Here is a 20,469-nt window from a genome sequence, read left to right as displayed (position 1 = left end):
GAAATAACTCAAGCATGCAGTTGGCTCTTCCACATTAGGCATCACTCTTGTAAATTTAACAGAGAAATAGTATACATGAAGTATTATTGCACACAAATTTTGTATCAGAATGCATACCAGAATACAGAATACATACCAATTTCTTAAAATGAGGAAAAGCTAGACAGAATAGCAGCCAAAATTCAAGCAGACACTAACTGGAATAAAATAATCACAAGCTACAGCTGTCAGATGAACATGACTACCCTGCTGCAGCTCACCCTAAAAGGGATGGATACAGATCTGTGGACATCCAACCCAAACCTTCTGGGGAGAAGGGAAATGAGAAATGAAAGGATAATCACAGTAAAATGGTCACTGTTCCAGCGTCACCCCTTTCCCCCACAAGTTTGCTCTGTTGTTCCATTCACTAGCCCAGCTCTCACTATTAGCTCTCAGATGATCCACTCCCTCCACCTACCAAGTTTCCCAGACTTTCCAATGCCACCTGCAACAACAGCATGGGAGCTGTGGGATTTCTGACACTATGAGTCTTCCCTCTAATCATTTACTTTTGGATCAGAAAGAATCTTTCCTGCTAGACTGGCCTGATAGGAAGATAAATAGATGTTTTCCAACTTCTTTGTAGCTTGGCAGAGCATTAAGATAAGTAACATTAAGTATAAAGAAAGACTTGGAATTTGTGATTGTGTTTCTGGCAGAATGAAACCCTGAAGACAGTTACCAAAAGCAAATTACATGTACAAGCACAAAGGTCATTTTTAAAGTTCTAAAATAAGTAAAGAAAACAAAAGTAAATTCCCTGAAGTCATGTCTATTACTAATGCCCTGACAGGGTGAATAAGCCCAAGAAGAAATCCCACTTCTAGGAACTGGTCAAAGCACCAGAATGCTGGAAGTTCCTATTAATAAGATGGGAAACTCTTGAAAAAGGTACCCAAAAAAAAAAAAAATGGACAGGGATGGGAGAAAGTCTTTGGCTCTCCCTCCTCCCCCTCCTTTGTAAATAAAATTGTTGTCTGCCTCAAAAATTTTCACTACAGATGTGTAAGCTCCTTCCTTGTCAGTTCAGAATAAGCAATTCCTAATATAGAGCAACCCATAATGTGAAGTAATTTCAGTAATACTAAGTAAGTAATACAGACTACAGCTCTAAATATCACATTGTTATCAGTATCAAAAACCCACTGCTTTCAGAGAAGGAATGAAAAGTGGTGTCTGCCTAGTAAAGTTTCATTTAATAAATGAAAACCCGTTAGAAAAATGTTTATTGCCTTTCTATGATTAAGACAATTATATTAAACCTTTCAACTATTAATACAAAATTCCCTGGAAATCATCTTCTGTGAATTAAAATTGCAATTATAGTAAATCTGTAAAGTATTTTTAAATTTTATTATAAAGCAACGTAAGTGCATAAATAGACTTAAAATAGAGACAAAGTTTTGCTTGTTCTGAACAGTCAGTACTTGATGTCAATGAAGATTCAAATGAAGACACCAATGTGGAAATATTTAAATATTCAAATCTTAATAAGATAGTCCTCATGTATAAACCAGCTACTTTTATAAAACAAATCACATCCTCCAACTAAAACTAGCAGCAAATCAATTAATGTTTCTGATCATTTATTGAAATAAATCCAAACAGGCAAAGATGGGAAGATGCTCACATTGCCTCTTGAAGGCTCTAACTCAGATATGCCAAATTCTTAGAGGCATCTGCCTGTTTCCATTGACTAAGAAAGGGGTCTGAATCACAGCCATTTCAGGCATCTTGCATGTGTGAATACTTCCTTCCCAAAGGACTGCAATTTTTTCCATTAAACACTTCAGTTTTAAATTAAATTGTTACATGAATTCTAGTATAAACTGACAAGTAAAATAAGGAAAAAAAAGAAAAAAAGAAAAAATAAATACATCTTGGGGTTTTTAGATACACAGCTGTCATTTTACCACAAACAGATGGGCCTACAGAGGGCATTAAGAATGCTCTATCCAAACAAAATTTAAAAGCTACTTATTTCTGCCTAAAAATAAGTGTCTTTGGAAGAAAAAATATTTTAAAAGCCAGTGCTTCAGTTTATATCAGTGATAAACTAAGAGATTCAAGCTTAGCATTGGTAGCTGTACCATCTGTACACTTAACAAGCAGTAGAAGTATTTAACATGTTTAAACATGTTTTAGCATTTTTGCTCATGCAGAACTCTGTAAGCTATCCTAAAACCAAATAAAAACTGTAAAAAAAATCCTCAATTTATCCACTAAGAGAGCAGCAAAGGAAAATACTCTCCTCTTATTCCATTTGCAGGCCTCCAGTTACATGTTAAGGCTCTTAGCAGAAACTGTGGAAATTCTACAAAGCATAAGCATGCTACATACAGCACAAACGTGCAAGTTCAGGGCAACGTAGGCGTGGGGAAAGCACAAAAGTTCAGCAATGCAGCCCATTCTTGGCTGGGGTGAGGTGGAATAACTCCAATGCTAGCTTCCAAAACTGAAAGTTTTACAGATGCCTCTACCTACTCATAATGCGTCACCTAATGCAGTTTCTCACAGCATGCTAGAAAAGTCAGTCAGAAAACCACATTTCAAAATAACACCATTTCCTTTGTGCAGTATTTTTACCCCAATATTACTAACAACACTTGGCTCATCTTGTTAGTAATATTGGGGTAAAAATGCATCATCGGTTCAATTATGGATTTCCATAGCTCAAACACATTAAAACATTGCCAGAACACAAACTAACCTGACACATTTTGATTTTCTATCTACATTGTAGAATTGGTCACAGAAAGTAATTATAATCTCAACTCCATTCACAGCTGCAGAAAGGTTGAACCCCTGCCCAGATAACGAAGTGCAGTGAGGCAGCCAGTGCAGAAAAGCTGTACCAAATAAACTTTGCCATCAGCTTATCTCCTGGCAGCCTACTTTTTTGTACCTTACACCGAGGCCTCTTTAAACGAAGTACCATCTAATTTATGGAAGCAACCAACTGACATTTAACTACTTCAATGAAACGGAGCACAGATCACATCTCATCACATCTTGATCCAATGTGTGCAACAACCAAACATTCCCTTATTTCCCCCTCAGCTGTCCCAAGACACAGAACTGTTACTTATATTCAACAAACCATTGATCTCCTATGCTAATATAAAAATGGCAGATTTTTGCATATAATGTCCCCAACTGACTTAAGTAAGAATTCTTATAATAACCTGATAAAATATTTTATATATCTGCAAAATCAAATTCACATTAAGCCATTATTCCTCATCTAGCAAGTTTCTCTCTCCTGGCCACTGATTCTTGAACTTGTTTTTATTTCACTCTCAGTGAAACACGGTATGGCCTTAAGCTGACAAATACATGGATGTTATTTACCTGTCCTGTACAGCCTTTGATCATAAATGTCTAAATTCAGACATTTAGGGGGAAAAAAAATTATGTGTTTTCAAGTCAAGATTTTGAAAAACAAAAAATAACACAACAAGGATTGCCAACCTCTTCTGACTTACCTGTAGTAATTTTCATGCTCTTACAGTCATTGTGAAAGGACAGTAGACATCACTGCAAACAGATGTGACTTTTACGAAGGTATTTTCATTTCACACTAAACTACTGTAGAGTTACAGATTCCAGTCACAGATTCACAAAAGCAGGCCAAACACTCAAACTCTAATTTGCTAATATATATACCTGTAAGATAAGAATTTTTTTTTCCTCTACAGACGTGCAAGTGAAGGACTTGGCAGTATAAAGCTGTAATTTGAACATGTTTTCAGAGTTTAGTGTAACACTTGTCAATATTACAAGCCAACAAGTTATACTGAACCTTCTCATCTTCCCTTCCCAGCTGCTCTATAAACTCTTCTCATAGTTAATATTAGATGGGGCTATCCTCTACATTGCAAGTTACAAACACATTCTACATTTGGCCATACACAAGCTGTTTCTAAGACTTTAGTGGAAGCAGCAACCACACAAAGGTTCAGGATAGGCACCATCCTTAATGCAAGATTTACATTTACAGTCCTTAACTCTGCACCTTACATCCTACAGATTATGTTATGGGTTTGTACAATTGTCAGCTAAGTATACTTTTATTTTAATTAGCAGAAGGAAAAAACATAACCAAGCTACTTGCCAAATCAAATTCCAGAATCATCAGGATCTGCTTCTAAACAACAACAAACTCTAATAAATTTTAGGTGGTGTAATTTTAAAGGACTCCTGTTTAAAAACTGGACTTCATATCTGAATTTAACTTGTTAGTTTATGTCAAAAATACCAACCCAAACAGCTGCCTTTGATGTGACTGATTAAACAACTTTTGTCTCTGGTATTACTAATGGAATGAGTAAATGGGTTGTAATATAATCTACAATAATTCAGTTGCATACTGGTAAACGTTTCATAGAGATCAGAGCACTGAAGTGTCAGTTCATGCTAAAAGACTTTATAGAAAAATAAATATGAGCTTAAATGCCAAATAAACATCCACTGTCAACAGGGCACCTCAAGACTATTTGGTGAGCCATACACACAGTGGCCTGTGGGTATTGCAGGCAGGGGTAGAAGTAAGCATAAAGCACAGTCAAATGCTGTTTGCAAACAATGTTCAAGAATCTTGAACTCTCCAAATCCATTTTACAGAAAAATCAAGGCAAAATTTAAAAACTAATCTCAATTAGAGAATTTTATATTGGAAAATATTTCCAAGCCACTTATTTTCCAGTGTTTTGCAATATAGGAACAATTTATTTCCATAGAAATCTGTTTGAGATAAGTGAAAAAGTTTCTAAATGCAAATACTTCAAAGCTAACTTTGAACATACTTCCTACATTGTCATCACACACTGTAAAATGTCTTTTACAGTAATCTACAACTATAGTTGTACCAAAGTTCTACTGGTACAAACAGCAAAGCTGGGAGTACAGATTTTCTATATGGAAAAACACAGAAATTAGAAGTTTCATACCCACCAAGAAATAAAAAAGTAGCATGTTCACTTTTCACTGTATGTATTACTATGTTTAGTTACTTGGAATTTGCACATACAATGCACTGCGACACAATACATCAGAAACTCAAGCTTAGTTCAGTCCTATTTCATAGTGCAATGACTAGGAAAAGTCATTGCTATTAATAAAGTGGATCAAATAAAATACTGAGGAGATGGAAGACATACACACTGTGGTTGTTCAGCAAGCTTGCAACAGTACAGCAAAAAAACCAGCAGTTTCAAAATTGTTAATAACAGTATTTTTGCAAAGCTTCAACTTTCACCCTCTCCCCAAAAAAGTAATTTTACTTACAAAACATATTTTTAAAAGAGATGAAGGGAAGAAATCTGTCTTTAAAAGCAGAAACCCCTGTATTTCACTATTTTGTGAGGAACCTGCACTCCCATGTTTTACTTGCAGGGGTTAAGCTGCAGCTGGTAACACAGGCAGGGCTTTGCAGCCACAACAGCCAAATCTTTCTACAGTAGCAAGCACAACACAATAAATGTTCTGACCACTGGTCCAGCTCACCTGCCTTCAGCATATGAACAAACTGCTACATTTTTAAGTGGTGCTTTTATTAAAATAAACTGAGAATTTGGGAAAAGCCATCAAGGAAAGGCAAGCAGATGGAGAAGGAGCCATCAAGGAAAAGCAAGCTGACACATAACAATAGCTGGTGAAATATTACTCTTATTTTCTGTAATAAACACCAAGATCAAAACATTACGCAAGTTAAATTTCCTTGAAAGGTTCCCAGCAGGAGTTTTCCTTTTTGTTTGTGCAGTACACGATTTCCTCTCACCCACAAAAAACATACCAAGAATGTGCATGTGCCACTAACACTAAGCAGCACTTCCTTAATCACTCATTTCCAACAATTTATGGATGATCAGTGGCAAAAACGAGCAAAAATAATGAAAGCATGCAATGAAAGCTCATTGAGACAAACCGGCTTGGACTTCCTACTCATTTCTGTGTCTCTTTAAGATGGGGGTCTGATACAAATTAGCCACTGGGAAAAAAAGTCATCTGGTCATAAAATACAGTACAGGGTCACTTTTATGTAAGTTTGCCAAAAGGGACATAAACCAGGACAATTTCAAACTGTGACACAGGATAGAAGTATATTAAAAAAATCTTTGTTCCTCCTCCATTGTGCTGTCATGTTGCTCAGCTTTATAGACATTCTGAGCACCAGCTCTGGCCTCTTCGCTTCCACCTGGTCTACCTAATTAATTAAGCAAGGAAGTTACCTCAAATTTTTGTACTATTTGTTTTTATTATCATGCACTTCTTTTGATGTTCCAGGAGTTAACCTCTTAATCCACAGACTCTGTGTGTTGTGTTCTGAACATTTTGGGATGTCTGGATAATTTGGATAATTGGTCAGGATGTTGCTGTCGCTCATGTTAAACTTTATGCTATGACTACAAGTTCAAAGATCAGTATTAAGGTAATATACTTCATAAAGCCTTTTAAAAACTACACTTGTGATTATGCAATACCTAGTTTTTCCAGTTTCTCACAGTAGTAAATTGCACTATTTGTATTTTCTTAAAAGGAAATTACTCCAAAACATCCTTCTCTTTGTCAGCTTCAAATAAATACAAATTTCATCAAGAGAAAGGTCATACTTTAAATGTCAAGAAAAGATATGGCAATTATCTCCTCAAAAATGTTTGCCTCCTTCACACAGCAGCACACATGTAATTTTCTATGCAGTCTGTTACCACACATGGAAATATCAGCACTGTGACCTACTCAACTGTAAACAGCATAATTTTTCTTTTTTTGGAGGGAATGATAAAGAATGAGGTTAATTCTGACATTAAGAAACACTGTTGACAACTTTGTTTTGTAATTACAATCTGAGCACATCAATGACAAAGAAACATAACTTTATGCACAGTCTCTACAAAAGAAGACAAGAACAGAGAAAGATGTAAAACAGTTTTTAGTACTGATGCAGAGATTAAAGTGATATCAGGTACACCAACAGCTCAGTTAACAGGATTGGCTAAGTTGCCAATTATGATTCAAAGTCTTGAAAAATCCAATCCACATGTGCACACAAAAATGTGTGTGCATGCATACACACATGGCAGATACAGAGACACATACATATATATATTATACACCTCCAGTACTGGCTGGATTATTATTATTGTCCTGACATCAGAATTGTTCAAGTGCCATTCAACGGAAACGAACAAGAGCAAAGAGCAGCATTTAAGCTCTTTGGAAGGGCACGCTCAGCCCCCTCAGGCCCAAAATGCCCTTTCTGAATTCACACAGTGGATTTCATGAAAAGCTAGCAGAGAATCAGTCTGAACTCCAGTGCAGCACTGCATCCATCCATGGCCAGTGATGAATTTCCCTATTTCTCTCTTCTGCACAATATGCAAGCCCTTGGTTGTTTTAAACTGCTGCCCTGGGGAAGCCAAGTGAGCCTCTGAAAGGGGCCACGTGCCACTTAGAAAGGACACCAGCAGCCAGGGAAAATGGCCATAGGAAATTGGAAGATGGATAATCAAGCCCATTCTGATTCAGAACAGTTAAGGGAGCAATGCTACCACTCAGGAATGAGAAGTTATACAAAACTCACAACAGTAATTTATGAGCTATCTGAAATATCAGAGCTTGCAAAAAAAAAAATCACATTACAGTCAATACATAAAATCAACTTTTATAGCACAGTCTGTGATAAACAAACAGATGGCTAAAATCTTCAGGAGTCAGACTCACAAGTGGTAATGACTAAAATTACTGTTGCTATCTAATCTGAACAAAGACAGCCATTAAAACATGAAAAAAATTCAATTTCAGGAATGAACCTCTTTTAATTATGCATTTTCAAAATTTTTATGGAAGTCCAACAAGTAATTGATATATTAAGACCTTCAAATAGATCTCTTCAGTGCACACACCTATATCCCAAGTGACCTATTTAATCATTATGATGAAGGCAATTCAATGACAAAATGACCTGCATAAAAGCTTCCACTGGAACAGTCTTTTTATCCAAATTTTTATCTGAGCTGGATATCTAGAACCAACTGCTTTCCCAATTCCCAACTGAAAGATTAAAGATCCATACCAAACCTCTTTACTGAATGTCTCCACATTTACAGTAGATCATTCTTCTCTTAAATGCTACAACTTTTGCCAAATGTATTAAATGTTTTTTTTTTAATTGAGATCACTAAAATCTGATTTTTACAGTGAACATTAATAGCATTTGAACAATGTTTTATCTCTCTGGTCCATTACTTTGATGTGGTGAATGACAAAATATGACTTTTTTTTTAAATGTACACAAAATAGTTTTTTCAAATACGAAGAATTCTATAACGTAATCGTGGTCTCAAAATCTTCTTGGAAAGGAGGTAACAAACATGACAAAAATCTACTGAAAGTAGATTGATGGGAAATACTCTTCCTTCACAGACGCCAGAAATGAAACCTTACATGCAATCATGAGTTTGATTAATCATGAATTTTCCCAAATTCTAATCACCCAATTATGTGTGTAATTCTTTAAAACATATCTAGCAATTATTACAAGTAGAACCCTTTATCTACATCAGCATCTGAAAAGAACAGCACATTTAATTTTAACTATCACCTTAGTCCAGAAGTGCCATCTGCTACTTACTTTCCAAGAAAAGCAATCAAATACAAGGTATGTTCATATTACAACATCCAACAATTCCTGAATCTTGACCAGCAGCTTTAAGGCTCACTCCAAACCAGCAAAACAAAACCATCCATTTTGGATAATTTTAAACAGAGCAGTGAGATAGAATGGACACTGCATAAAGACCTGGAGAATTTGTACCAGAAATCATACTTGGCTTCTGGGATGTCCCAAAGACATCCAGAACTCAAAGTTTAAAAAAAAAAAAAAAAAAAAAATCCAGAATGGAATTTCCTTCCCTCCAATAGGTGGGTTTCGGTACTAAAATCTGATCTCATCTGCCCCCATGAAGAAGTAAACTTCAAAGCATCAAAAATCATTTTTTCCTCTGGCATCTGCAGAAGATTATGGTTCTATCTTACCCATCTCATCTCACAAATGCTCTCAAGCATAAATATGCAATGGTGATCTGATGGATCTTGATATCCATCAAGATATCTATCTTGATTGATAGCCACTACCATAAGAAAGTTACACATGAACTACTAGAAGTTTCCTGTAAAGTGCAAGTTTCATGTAGCTGGGATACACAAAGCATCTGTTGGAGCCAACAGAACTCCACCAGCAGAAGGGCCTTACCCAGTATGCTAATGGAGAGAATCCTTGGTTTTGTTGGATTGCAGGAAACACAAATCCCATTAAATCAGTTAACATATTTTTACGAAGAAAAGAGAAATATTAGCTGTGGCTAGATACTTTAGTGTCAAAAGGAAAATGGAGTGGCCTCCACATGAAAACCTGAAGGACAAACAGAATTGCTAAAAGCTCTCAGCCCTGTAGAGATACCTGAAGTGAATGAAGAAGAATGGAAAGTGTTTTCCAGCCAAGATGGACAAGTATATCACAGTAGCCTATCACCAAACTCCTTGGAAGCTGAATGCATTAGTCTGGTCACCCAAACTCTTAATTGAAGTGACCTGGCTACTTCTGCAGTTTGAGCAATGCACAGCAACGCTGCAGCAGCATCAACTCAGCCCAGGTGACACCAGACAACATTTACACACCACCTGGGCCAGGCCCTGCAGGTGTTTTCTAACATAGCTGTAGGGCTGTAATTTACCAGAACCTTCTGCTGCGGAATAAAGTCTGTGTTTCTCCACATAACTCTCTCTGAATTAAAATTTTCCTTCACACAGTAGTTCCTAAGTTGTTTTTCGTTTGTTTTGCTGTCCTCTGTTTCTTCTCAAGTGAGCCCAAAAATCCCAACTTGAATGCAGCACTTCAGTTGAGTTTCCCCCAATCCCACCAAGAACCAAAATGGCAACTTCACTGCCTTCATGCCAGTTCCTGTCAATGCAACCAGCAATGATGTTTTCCTTCCAAACACAATTATCCCCTTGTGGCTTTATGTTACATGCCATGCTTCAGTGACTCATAGTCTTTTGCATCCATCTTTAATTCATTTTAATTCTCCAGATTTCAAGATCACTTTCCACGACCCTTTGCTCTCTGACTTGTCATCCAAAGGGAGCAGAACTCCCTCAAGTGTAGTATCATTAAAAACAAAAGTGTAATCATTTGGATGATAAAGATTAATGGAAAAGTGCTACAATTAGTCCCCAGACAGTAATTTCAGTTTAATCTATTTGATATTTATGATATGAAATTAATTTTGATGTGCCTCCCATTATAATAATTTTTCACTGTATTTCTTTAGTTCATGTATTATAACAATATTATCACCTTATGGTTCAAAAATTGCTTTGTCAAGTACCCTGCTTCACTGAAATAATCAGCCCTCTCAATGTGAATATATTTAATTAAGGTGAATATTTTAAGACATGTTTTTTAACATATTATTGCTAATATTGACCATATTTGATCCTTTTTTTTGGATGCCCGTAATCTTTAAAATTCACAAATCAAGCCTGTATTCTCAGGGTCGTTTCTTATTTAACCACTCTTCCCATTAGCAAGAAAGCTGTCCTTTTCCTTGTTATTTTATTTCTAGTGCATTTCTTGAAACTTCTCTCCTTTTAACATCCCAAGAGAATCATCTTCCAAAAAATAAAATCCTGACTGAATCATTTTATTTTTTTTAAAAGTAATTTTCTTAATTTTAGTACACATGGCCTTTAATATAATGGCTTGTGCCAGAGGATACAGCTGTATATAACCTTCCCACAAGCATACACATGCCAGCATCAAATCCTCCCCAATCTGTAATTTCAATTTCATCAGAAACAAGGCTGAAAATGAAGTGTACACTGCAATTACTCTGTATTTAATAGTGTTTTCCTACCTTTTTTAAGCCAGCAAATCCTTCTGATTCCAGGAAGAAAAATGCAAAGGGCATCAACACAAATAAACACAGATTTGAAAAAAGAGAGGCAAGATTCCACAAACCTGCAACAAACAAGAAGTTTATGTTATAAGTTTCACAGTTAAATATATTGCATTTTCCTCCCTTGCATATAACAATGTAATATACGTACAAGTGCCGGGGGGTTATGGATATAGTTGTTTACAGGTCACTGCTGAAAAATATCCATTTCTCTGCATAATGATCTTCAAACAAAACCTGGATACAACTTACCTTTCAATAGCAAATGTCTGAAACCTTGGGGGACGGACTGCAAGCTCAGGTGTACCACTTCCACAATCTCATTGAAGGCTCCTTTGAGAACCACTGCAGAAGTTCTCAGGACAAAAGTATTTTACTACTCTCAGTGCATCTCACAAAATCCAGTTCTGTATACTCCCTTTCTCCCATATTTTCCCAAGCAAACCATGGATTTCAACATGAGCAGTACACAAATGCCATCAGCACCTCCAAATCAGAAGAAGACATCATGGTAACAGCAGCCTTCCACAATGGGATGACTGGCTCAGTAGGCAAAAGAAGAGCAGATCTTTTTATCTCAGCTTTATAAGGCTTTCAACATCATCTCCCATGAACCCCCTCATAGCTCTATTAATGAGGGATGGGCAAGGTAAGTGGACTCTGAGGTGGACTGAACAGTGGCTGAGCTTTGGGCTCCCAGGGTTGTGTGAGCAGCGGTATGGACACCCCAGTGGGCTGAGGGTGGCTCAACCACCTTCATTAGGGACCTGGGTGGTGGGAGAGGGCACTTCCCCAGCAAATCTGCTCAAGAGACAACATGGGGAGCAGCAGTGTCCTGCAACTCTGATGAACCTCAACAGGCAAATGGACAGAGAGCAGAGAAGAGAGGACTTAGGGAGATTTTATCCTCGCATATAAATATCTGATGAGGGAGGAACAAAGGAAAGCAGAGTCAGATCTTCACAGTGGTATCCACTGAACTGAGGAGAGGCAATGAGCATGAACTGAAAAACTGGAAAATCTACTTACTCATAAAGGGAAAGAAAAACAAACTAAAAATCCCAAACATTTTCTACTGCCACTGTACTCAAGTAGTACAATAGGCTGCCCACAGGTTTTATAATCTCCATCCTTCAACATACTCAAACCTAAAAGTGGAGGGCCTTGAGCAGCCTTCTCAGACTGACCCTGCCTGGAACAGGTTATTTCCAGAGGTCTTTCCAACCTCAACCATTCTGTGATCTATATGAAAAATCAACAATTGCCTACAACAAGGACATGTGTAAGACACATGTGACATCTGCAGGAAGAGAAAGGCTTTAGAGAACAAGCTGAAGTGATAGCTAATCTCCGTTAGGGTATCTGCACTATTAAGATTTTCAAAGATGAACACTTTCTGAACAGGCAGTTTCTGGTGCCTAAACATGAACCCATCATCAATCATCCTATCACAAGTTGTGCAGGAGGCAGTGTTTCTTCTTTATAAAAGCAGAAGCTTATCAGCAATTTAGTAGCTAACAGGTCTAACCACTGTCACATGTCCTGCATCCTAAAAAAAATAAAGGCCTGTAGAGAAAAACAGATTTCGTTCCCCACCCTTCCCAAACCACACACTTTTCCACAATTCTGCAGGACTATGTTCTATAACCTGAATATCACTCAAAAAAGAATACTGCCCCATGATAAAAAATTTTGAACTAACAGCCTTGTTTGTTTCCTTCTTCCCATGTACAGGCTTGTTCCTTTTCCTCTTTGAAACTGGCATTTTGTAAAGAATAGGGAAGGAAAAAGACGTTTACTGGATGTCCAGGGTATTCATTATCAAGAGAAACTTCTGAATTAGATCCAAATGTAAAAAAGTTAGAAGTTAGCAGTGATTTTTGCCTATACCCTCTCAAAAAATGCTTCCACCATATACTTCTTTTTTTCTTAAATGACAGCATTCAAATTTGAAGGAGAAATAAAAGCTAGAGGGGAGGAGGGGGACAGGGGGCCAAGTGAACTTCAGCAATTGACAGCAGCAGGACACCAGCAACCAAACTCAGCCAAACAGGCTACAGAAAACAAACCAAGAAAATTCCAAAAGATGCGTGAAATATAACACTCATTTGCTAAAGAAAACAGAGTGCCTAAAGGTAGCTAAACTCCAGTTAACAAAGAGGGGGATTTTTCCTTTTGAATTTGCTTTGCCAGGAAGCTCCTGTTACCATTCGAGAAACATTCAGGCATAGCAACATCAGCAGGAATGTCATTAGCAGCCCTTACAAGGGGACATTAACTCCAGCAGTCTGCACTTTTTTTTTTTCTTTCCTCCCTAAAAAAGACACCAGAGGAAGAGCAGAAACACAACTTGATGGGGGTAGGAGTCTCATTTCAGCAGTTTTCTCTAACTGAAGACAGAGTGCATTCAGTTACCTCATGCAAAGCTGAATAGCTGCTTGTCCTAACTTCAGCAGCTCTATTACGTGATATCTTACAAGAGAAAACAGTGCTTAGCAGCTCCAGAGAGCACTGAGCATTTTAAGGGAGGGGAGACTGGTGCACATCCAGGGTGATTTTTAAGAAGTTAAAATCCAGAAATTTACGTATTAGTAGCTTACAGGAAACACATCTACAGAATATGAAACTACAGAGCTACAACAGGCACATAAAGTTAGGAAAGACAAGGGCAATGCTGTTCTGCTGCTGACAGACACATGCACTTTCCTCAAAGTAAGGATCTTCTCTATTTCTCATCTTAATATGATAGTTCAGAAATCAAATTAAAATAGACACAGAAAAATAATTATTTTCTACTATACTGACTGCATCACAAAATTACATAAGACACTTGACATCAACATATAGAAACTCTTTAAACAAACAGAATTTTTTTCATTTGTATTTGTAGTGACCTAAGACTGTCCCCCATAAAACAAGTTAATAAAACATAAAAATTAAAAATTTCTTAGTCTTTAGGAAACAGATTAGACCCTAAGCAATTTTCCATTTTTCTTCTTCATGGCAGTTTCATTACGTTTTACCCCCACCTGGCGGTTGTAGCCAAAAGCAGCACAAGGGAACACCGCTGTCAGAACTAGTTCTGGACTAGTTCAGCACATATTAATTAGCTACGTGTGTTTATAGTGGATCCAGGTTTGGCCTTTCTGCCTAGCTTCAAAAGTTTCAGGCATGTATTTTCTGATGGTTTACTTGCCAGATGTAACGCAACAATCTACAGAATAAAACCCCTCAGCGTCAGGTTCAAGTATATCATATGATGGCTGTAAACCATAAATCTAGAAAAAAATAAAGTGTTTTAAAGCAACATTTGGCAACATTTCCAAAGCAGTACCCAAACCATACGTGAAGGCTGTGCGGGCAGAGTGTGACGGGGCTGCGAGCATCTCTGAGCCCGGGCGCTGGGAGCGCTCCCAGCCGCGCGGGATTCCCCGAGCGCGGCGATCCCGGCGGGGGCCACGCGGGGGAGCCCGAGCCCAGGGAACGGCGCCGGGCCGGCTCCGAGCCCGGGGAACGGCGCCGGGCCGGCTCCGAGCCCGGGGAACGGCGCCGGGCCGGCTCCGAGCCCGGGGAACGGCGCCGGGCCGGCTCCGAGCCCGGGGAACGGCCCCGGGCCGGCTCCGAGCCCGGGGAACGGCCCCGGGCCGGCTCCGAGCCCAAGGCCCCGGGCCGGCTCCGAGCCCGGGGAACGGCCCCGGGCCGGCTCCGAGCCCAAGGCCCCGGGCCGGCTCCGAGCCCGGGGAACGGCCCCGGGCCGGCTCCGAGCCCGGGGAACGGCCCCGGGCCGGCTCCGAGCCCGGGGAACGGCCCCGGGCCGGCTCCGAGCCCAAGGCGCCGGACTCGCCACACGCAGCGCGGACCGCGCCCGCAGCGGCCCCGCCGCCCCGCACACGCCGGCCAACACCGAGATGCTCGCTTTCCCTCCCTGTCAGCCGCTGCTGCCGGCCTCGCGAAACAGCAGCTACACTGTGTATCCAGAAAGTGGTATTTTCAAACATCATCCCGCTAATAGGTGGTCGCTGGCAAATTCGAAGGTTTTCCTATTTAACAGCAGCTATTCCAGCAGATTTCTTACTAACCCAAATTTTCTGGAGCAACAAGTGACAGTAAAAATTTCTGAAATGGTTATTATGTAATTTTCAGTCTCTGATGGATTTTACTGCCCCTTTTCCAAAGATGATTCAGACACAGAAGGAAGGATTATCTTCCAATTTTTTTTTTCATGTTTGGGAATAAAGAATATAAATGTCTGAGCAGTTAAATCCATGTAAAAACATTTCTTTAGCTTATGTTTTTTTCCTCCCATGTAGGAGACATACCAAATTAGCAATTCCCCATGACATGTCACAAAACACATCAAAAAAGAACTCAGCTAGAAAGAGTCTGTAAAGTCACCTAGTCTGACCTGCCCCTAAAGAGCCAAACTGCAGGTGCCATCGGGCTGCTCAGGGCTTTGGCCACCCGAGTTTTGGAAAACTTTCAAGATCTCCCAGTGCCTTTTTCACTGTTTAACCATCCCTGCTGTGAAGAATTATTCCATCATGTCCCACAAACATCACTTCTCACCTCTCACTTCAAAAAAAAAAAAAAAAACACAAAACAAAACACCAAAAACCCAGACTAAAAAAGAAAAAATCCCTGCAAGTCAGGGATCCAGAAATTCAAGAATTTGCTATGTGTGAATATTATTAGACATTTACCAAAAAGTATGCACTTTTCAGAGAAAAATCCTCCAAAGCCAAATTGCTTTCTCTTCACAAGACTAAAGAGAACACCACAGTTAACCTGTAAATTATTTGTACCAGACTAAATAGTTTCATATAGTGAACATACTTTCTGCAGATAAACCTAGAAAACAATGTCCTGTTTACACCAGTTATTTTACTGCACATCTTTATCACAATATTTATATTCCACAATTTTCCTTGTTTGTACATAAATCACCAACAGCTGAATGTAACTATCTAGTCTGAGCTGCCCACAGCTAGCAAGTTTCTTAAAACATGTTTTTGAGAATAAATTTATAGGTATCATCATAAAGAGAAAGGCATATGAATCTTGCATTAACATAAAGAAGTGTGAACAGCATGTTTCAAGTTAGCTTCTAGTAGCTCTTATTTACATTAATATTTGAAGCAGTGAATTTGGTTTAATTCCATCAAGCCTGCATAATTCTTTAAAAAAAGAACAGAACAGTTAAGACAGACTTTTGTGATATATCTCACAGCAGCAAAACCAACTGGACAACAGCACATTGAAAATTAGCATATTAAATGAAAATGAGTTATCAGTTTGAAAATAAGAACATATCTGTGCACATATAATGAAGACATTCATTTTAATTACATTATGCTGAGTACTAACCATGAATTAGTGAGCCATTTAACCACTGAATATAGTAGTTTTGTGGAAAAGAAAGCAGGATCTCATTGCTGATTATTGAGAAAGGTAGAAGCAGGACTGCACCAGCTGAAACTGCTAGAGTGAAGGTGCTCAAGAACAGCCTGAAATTTAAAGAAATGTACCACTGTTACCACCAACATGCTCTGAACAGCAGGGGAAAAAGTAATTAAGCTACCTGGTAATCAGTGTCTAAAGGCAATACATTCTTACATTGTAAGTGGGCAGGACAAACTGGGATTTCCAAAACATTTGACTTGCAAAAAGCAAATTTAAAATAGTTTACAGAACCCAATATAAATAATTTGTTTTTACCAACAACCATGATTACTCTCTTGGCACATGCAGGCACTCAATTCCATTGTAATACAAAGGTTAAACTACTGGAGTTCATTAAATATCTTTTCACAAGTCTCCTCTGCCAGTTTTAATTTCCCACACAGACACATATACAGTAAAAAAATATTCAGTTTCTACATTATTAGTACAATTTTTTAAAGCAGAGCAACATTCCAGCAACTAAAGAGTGAGTACAATTATACATAAATATTTGAACAGTAAACTAAAAAAGAAGTTGGGTTTTTTTCACAAAGGAGTTATTCAGGTTCTCATCTCATAGATGTAAAGTCAATATACAGAAATTGTCAGAAATGTTTCAAATATTTAAGCTTATTCTTTTTAGATCGCAAATACAACTTACACCAAATGCCATCTTGTGGCATTAAAAAGAACTGTGTACTTAAAAAAATAAAATCAACAAAATTTTCTTACAGAACTAATCTAATGCTATAATAAAACTAGAAATAATTCTCAATGCAAAATTGTATGACAAAATAAATAGAACATCCCTACAACAGTAGCATCTGTAACCTGCTTGCAGAAATCTTACTTTTCCTTAATAGTCTACAAATCCATTTTTCATTCATACAATACTTAGAAAAGAAAGCATGAGTAAGTAATTTTAACATTAAAAATATTCTTATGCTGTTCTTGTTGGCTTCTGAGATTTTTTCTTTTATTTAAGGATGTTTCAGTATTCTAAGCCATAACTGGGAAACCTAACAAACTACAGCAAAGTGCTGCAGCCCCCTTTGGCTTTGTTTCCTCATCCCTCCACACCTCAAGTCCCGACAATTATGCCACGTGAAGAGAAATCTATTTACATATGTTTGAGAGTTATTGCTTTTAGGAAAACAACATGCACATTTAAAGAAGCTTAGTCTGAAAGAAAAAAGAACATTTTCTATTTCCAACAACACTTTTCTCCAAGCTCCTTTTCCAAGGGGATGACAGCAGCACCAGGGAAGAGCCAAGAACACTGTAAGACCACAGGAGCCAATGCACATGGCCCAGCCAACGATGTAATTGAGAGGGCAGCAACAGCCACGGCAGCCCTGCACATCCTGAGGCACACTCAAATAGAGATATCCTTACGAACTTTACACAGCAAGAGGATAAGGAGAGAGCTGCTGGCAGACCAGTAGGTCTGGCAAGTGCTTGCCTTCCACTTCTCACCCTTCTGCAGCTTTTTTACACTGGTCAAAGGTATCTTCTTCAGAGAGAGCTAACTTTCCTCACAGGATCCACTGCCTCCCTTGCACTGACTGCTGTGGTAACACCTCCCATCCAAACATCTACGTCTCAGAGACCTAAATGCAGGTCTTGCACTCAGTTTCACCTCTTGCATCAGGTCCTCATGCAATGTTCTGGCCAACTTCATACCTACCAGCAGAATTACAAGTGAAAAAAGGCCTAGACCAGACTTTCACAACACTTTTCATAACTCAAGGTGCCACTACACCAAATCTTTTTCCCTGAACCTCTAGCAATCTATTTAAGATACATTTAAATATTTCAAATAAATTATTATTTATTTGGAAGCACAGAAGATTCCTATCATAACAATACATTCAGGTAAAGAAGTTCTGCCAAGAAGAGCTGTACATACGATATTCTGTTAACGATGGCATCTTCATCCTCTTGTTCATCTGAAAATTAAATTACATCAGGTTATATTCAATACTCACTTGTCTTTCTTCAGGGTAAAGTGTATATAGATAGGAATAATTTTAATTTACAATTAAAATTCAGATGTACTGATACAATTCATGAGCATCAATATTTTAAGAAGGTTCCTTCCAAAAATGAATACTCTCACCCTGTTTTTTGGCTAGTCAAACTCTTTTCAATCAATGTAACAAAGTTATTTCACTTTACTTAAATACGCAGATCAAAACCTCTTGGAGACCTCTTCCAGAGGGCTCTATGGCACACATGCTTTCAGACTACTACAACCACAGCTACAGCTAGAAACTGCCCCTTTGGGCATGTCTGGAACCACAGACAGCAGGCAAGCTACAGGAAAGTCTAAGAATCCATACTAACTACTGCTGGAAATCATTTGCAATCTTTTAAAAACAAGAAAGCATACCCAGAGCAATAGTGATGACTACACAGTTGCTTCTCTTTACTTACCCCTCTTCCCAGCTCCTGGGGATTTGAGGGAGGGGAGGAAGTAGAGGTGGTTATATTCTTGTTATTTGTTTTGCATTTAAGACATCATGACTTCCTTCTGAGACTTCACATTTTAGACCATTTTTATTCACTTACTAACACATGAATCACTAACACATCCTTCATTTATTCTTTACACCCTTCTTTATGCACATCAGTACACAAATGTAAGCATTTATAAATTTGAAATAATGCAAGCATTTTGAAATAAAAATTTCTGAATTTGAAATAATATCACACTCAGCATTCTAAAGTTTCTCCTATTTTCTGTACGAGATTGAACACCTTACTTTGTTTATTGTTAAATTTTAAAATAAATTTAAGTTCTTGAGAGGCACGCACACAGTTGAAATAAACACATAGCAAATAACCTCATGCTATTTTGAAATTCTTCTGTGAAAGAACCTGGAGTTGTTGGTTTTTTGATGGATATCTCATGGTGTTTTGAAAGACTAAGTAAAGGTCTCTTATGAATCATTTTGGCTAAAAAGCTTCTTGGAAAAACAGCGAACAATTTGTCCTGAAAGAGTTGCAGCTGTGTTAACTCTTCAAACATTTCTCATCAGGAAGATCATAGCAGGCTACAAAGTGTGCCTAAGCACATGCTCACAAAGCTTTCATAAAGTCAGGACAGCTGCAGAGCAGTTCCTCTTCCCAGCTGAGGAGATAAGTGCCAACAAAAGGTAATAAAAGTGTCTTTGCATCCAACAGTGTCTGCCAAGCCAGTTTCCCTTTCCTGCTCTTCTCCATCTCCAAATGGCAGCAGCTTTGTAATGTCCAAAATACATATCTGGATCAGAAGATAGTATCTACCTTACTTCCTATGTTTACAGAGATGTACCTTTTTTTCAAGGAATTAAATTCCACAAAAAGTTTACTTTTTAAAGCATTAATCCATCCATGACAGCAGCTCTATCATAACACAGCTCACTCAATAAACAGTTCCCAATAAAGTTCAAAGCACCAAGATCACAATACATAATGTTTCTAAAGCCTGACTATTATCAAGCACCAAGGTCCCAGATAAGCTGTCAAAAGTCAAAGATTCTGTGATTTTATACTGATTTTTATGCTATTTGTCTTTAGAAAAAATATTGAAGGAAATGACAGGGCTTCCTACAGACTAATTTTGAAATGGAAACCAGACAGTGTTTCCAAAGGGAAAAAAATAGAGTGTTATCTCAAGGTATTTTCTAAACTTCAGTGGTGAAATCATAAACAGGTTAAGATAATTGAAATAACAACTGTACCTGATCAGAACAGGACTTTTTGAAGAAATAATGCTACTTCCCTTCTGTAGCACTGGCAACCTTTCACTTTACTAGCAAAAGCTCAGAACCTGATTTTGCTGCTAGAACACAGCTGAAGATACTTATCCTGGAAAAGCTGATGTGAAAGGAGAACAACAGGATCTCAAGGCAAGGGAGGCAGAAGCATCTACTTTGACATTAACCCCTTTCTTCCATCTCAAATCAATTAACATGTAGGCTGCCATACATAACCAGGTCAATCCAGGCTGCCATAGACTAGGAGCCTAACAAACAGTTCTGGTTTC

General features: G+C 38.2%; 1 protein-coding gene across 2 annotated transcripts in view; it reads right to left on the bottom strand.

Moving 5' to 3' along the window:
• LMBR1 (limb development membrane protein 1) overlaps positions 1–20,469 on the bottom strand; it is a 69,392-nt gene that overhangs the window by 33,351 nt on the left and 15,572 nt on the right. Inside the window, exons 3-5 of one of the 2 annotated variants that reach the window (XM_068174526.1) lie at positions 18,349–18,388; positions 16,365–16,504; positions 10,959–11,062 (exon numbers count right to left, since the gene is read on the bottom strand). In XM_068174526.1, coding sequence (XP_068030627.1) covers positions 10,959–11,062; positions 16,365–16,504; positions 18,349–18,388 — 284 coding nt within the window. The remainder of the gene's footprint in view (positions 1–10,958; positions 11,063–16,364; positions 16,505–18,348; positions 18,389–20,469) is intronic. The other variant, XM_068174535.1, reaches the window with a different exon arrangement.

This window comes from Anomalospiza imberbis, chromosome 1 (assembly GCF_031753505.1).
Source record: "Anomalospiza imberbis isolate Cuckoo-Finch-1a 21T00152 chromosome 1, ASM3175350v1, whole genome shotgun sequence".
In the NCBI taxonomy this organism is placed as follows: domain Eukaryota; kingdom Metazoa; phylum Chordata; class Aves; order Passeriformes; family Viduidae; genus Anomalospiza; species Anomalospiza imberbis.
Note: the sequence above shows the minus strand (reverse complement) of the source record. Positions and strands in the feature narration are given on the sequence as shown.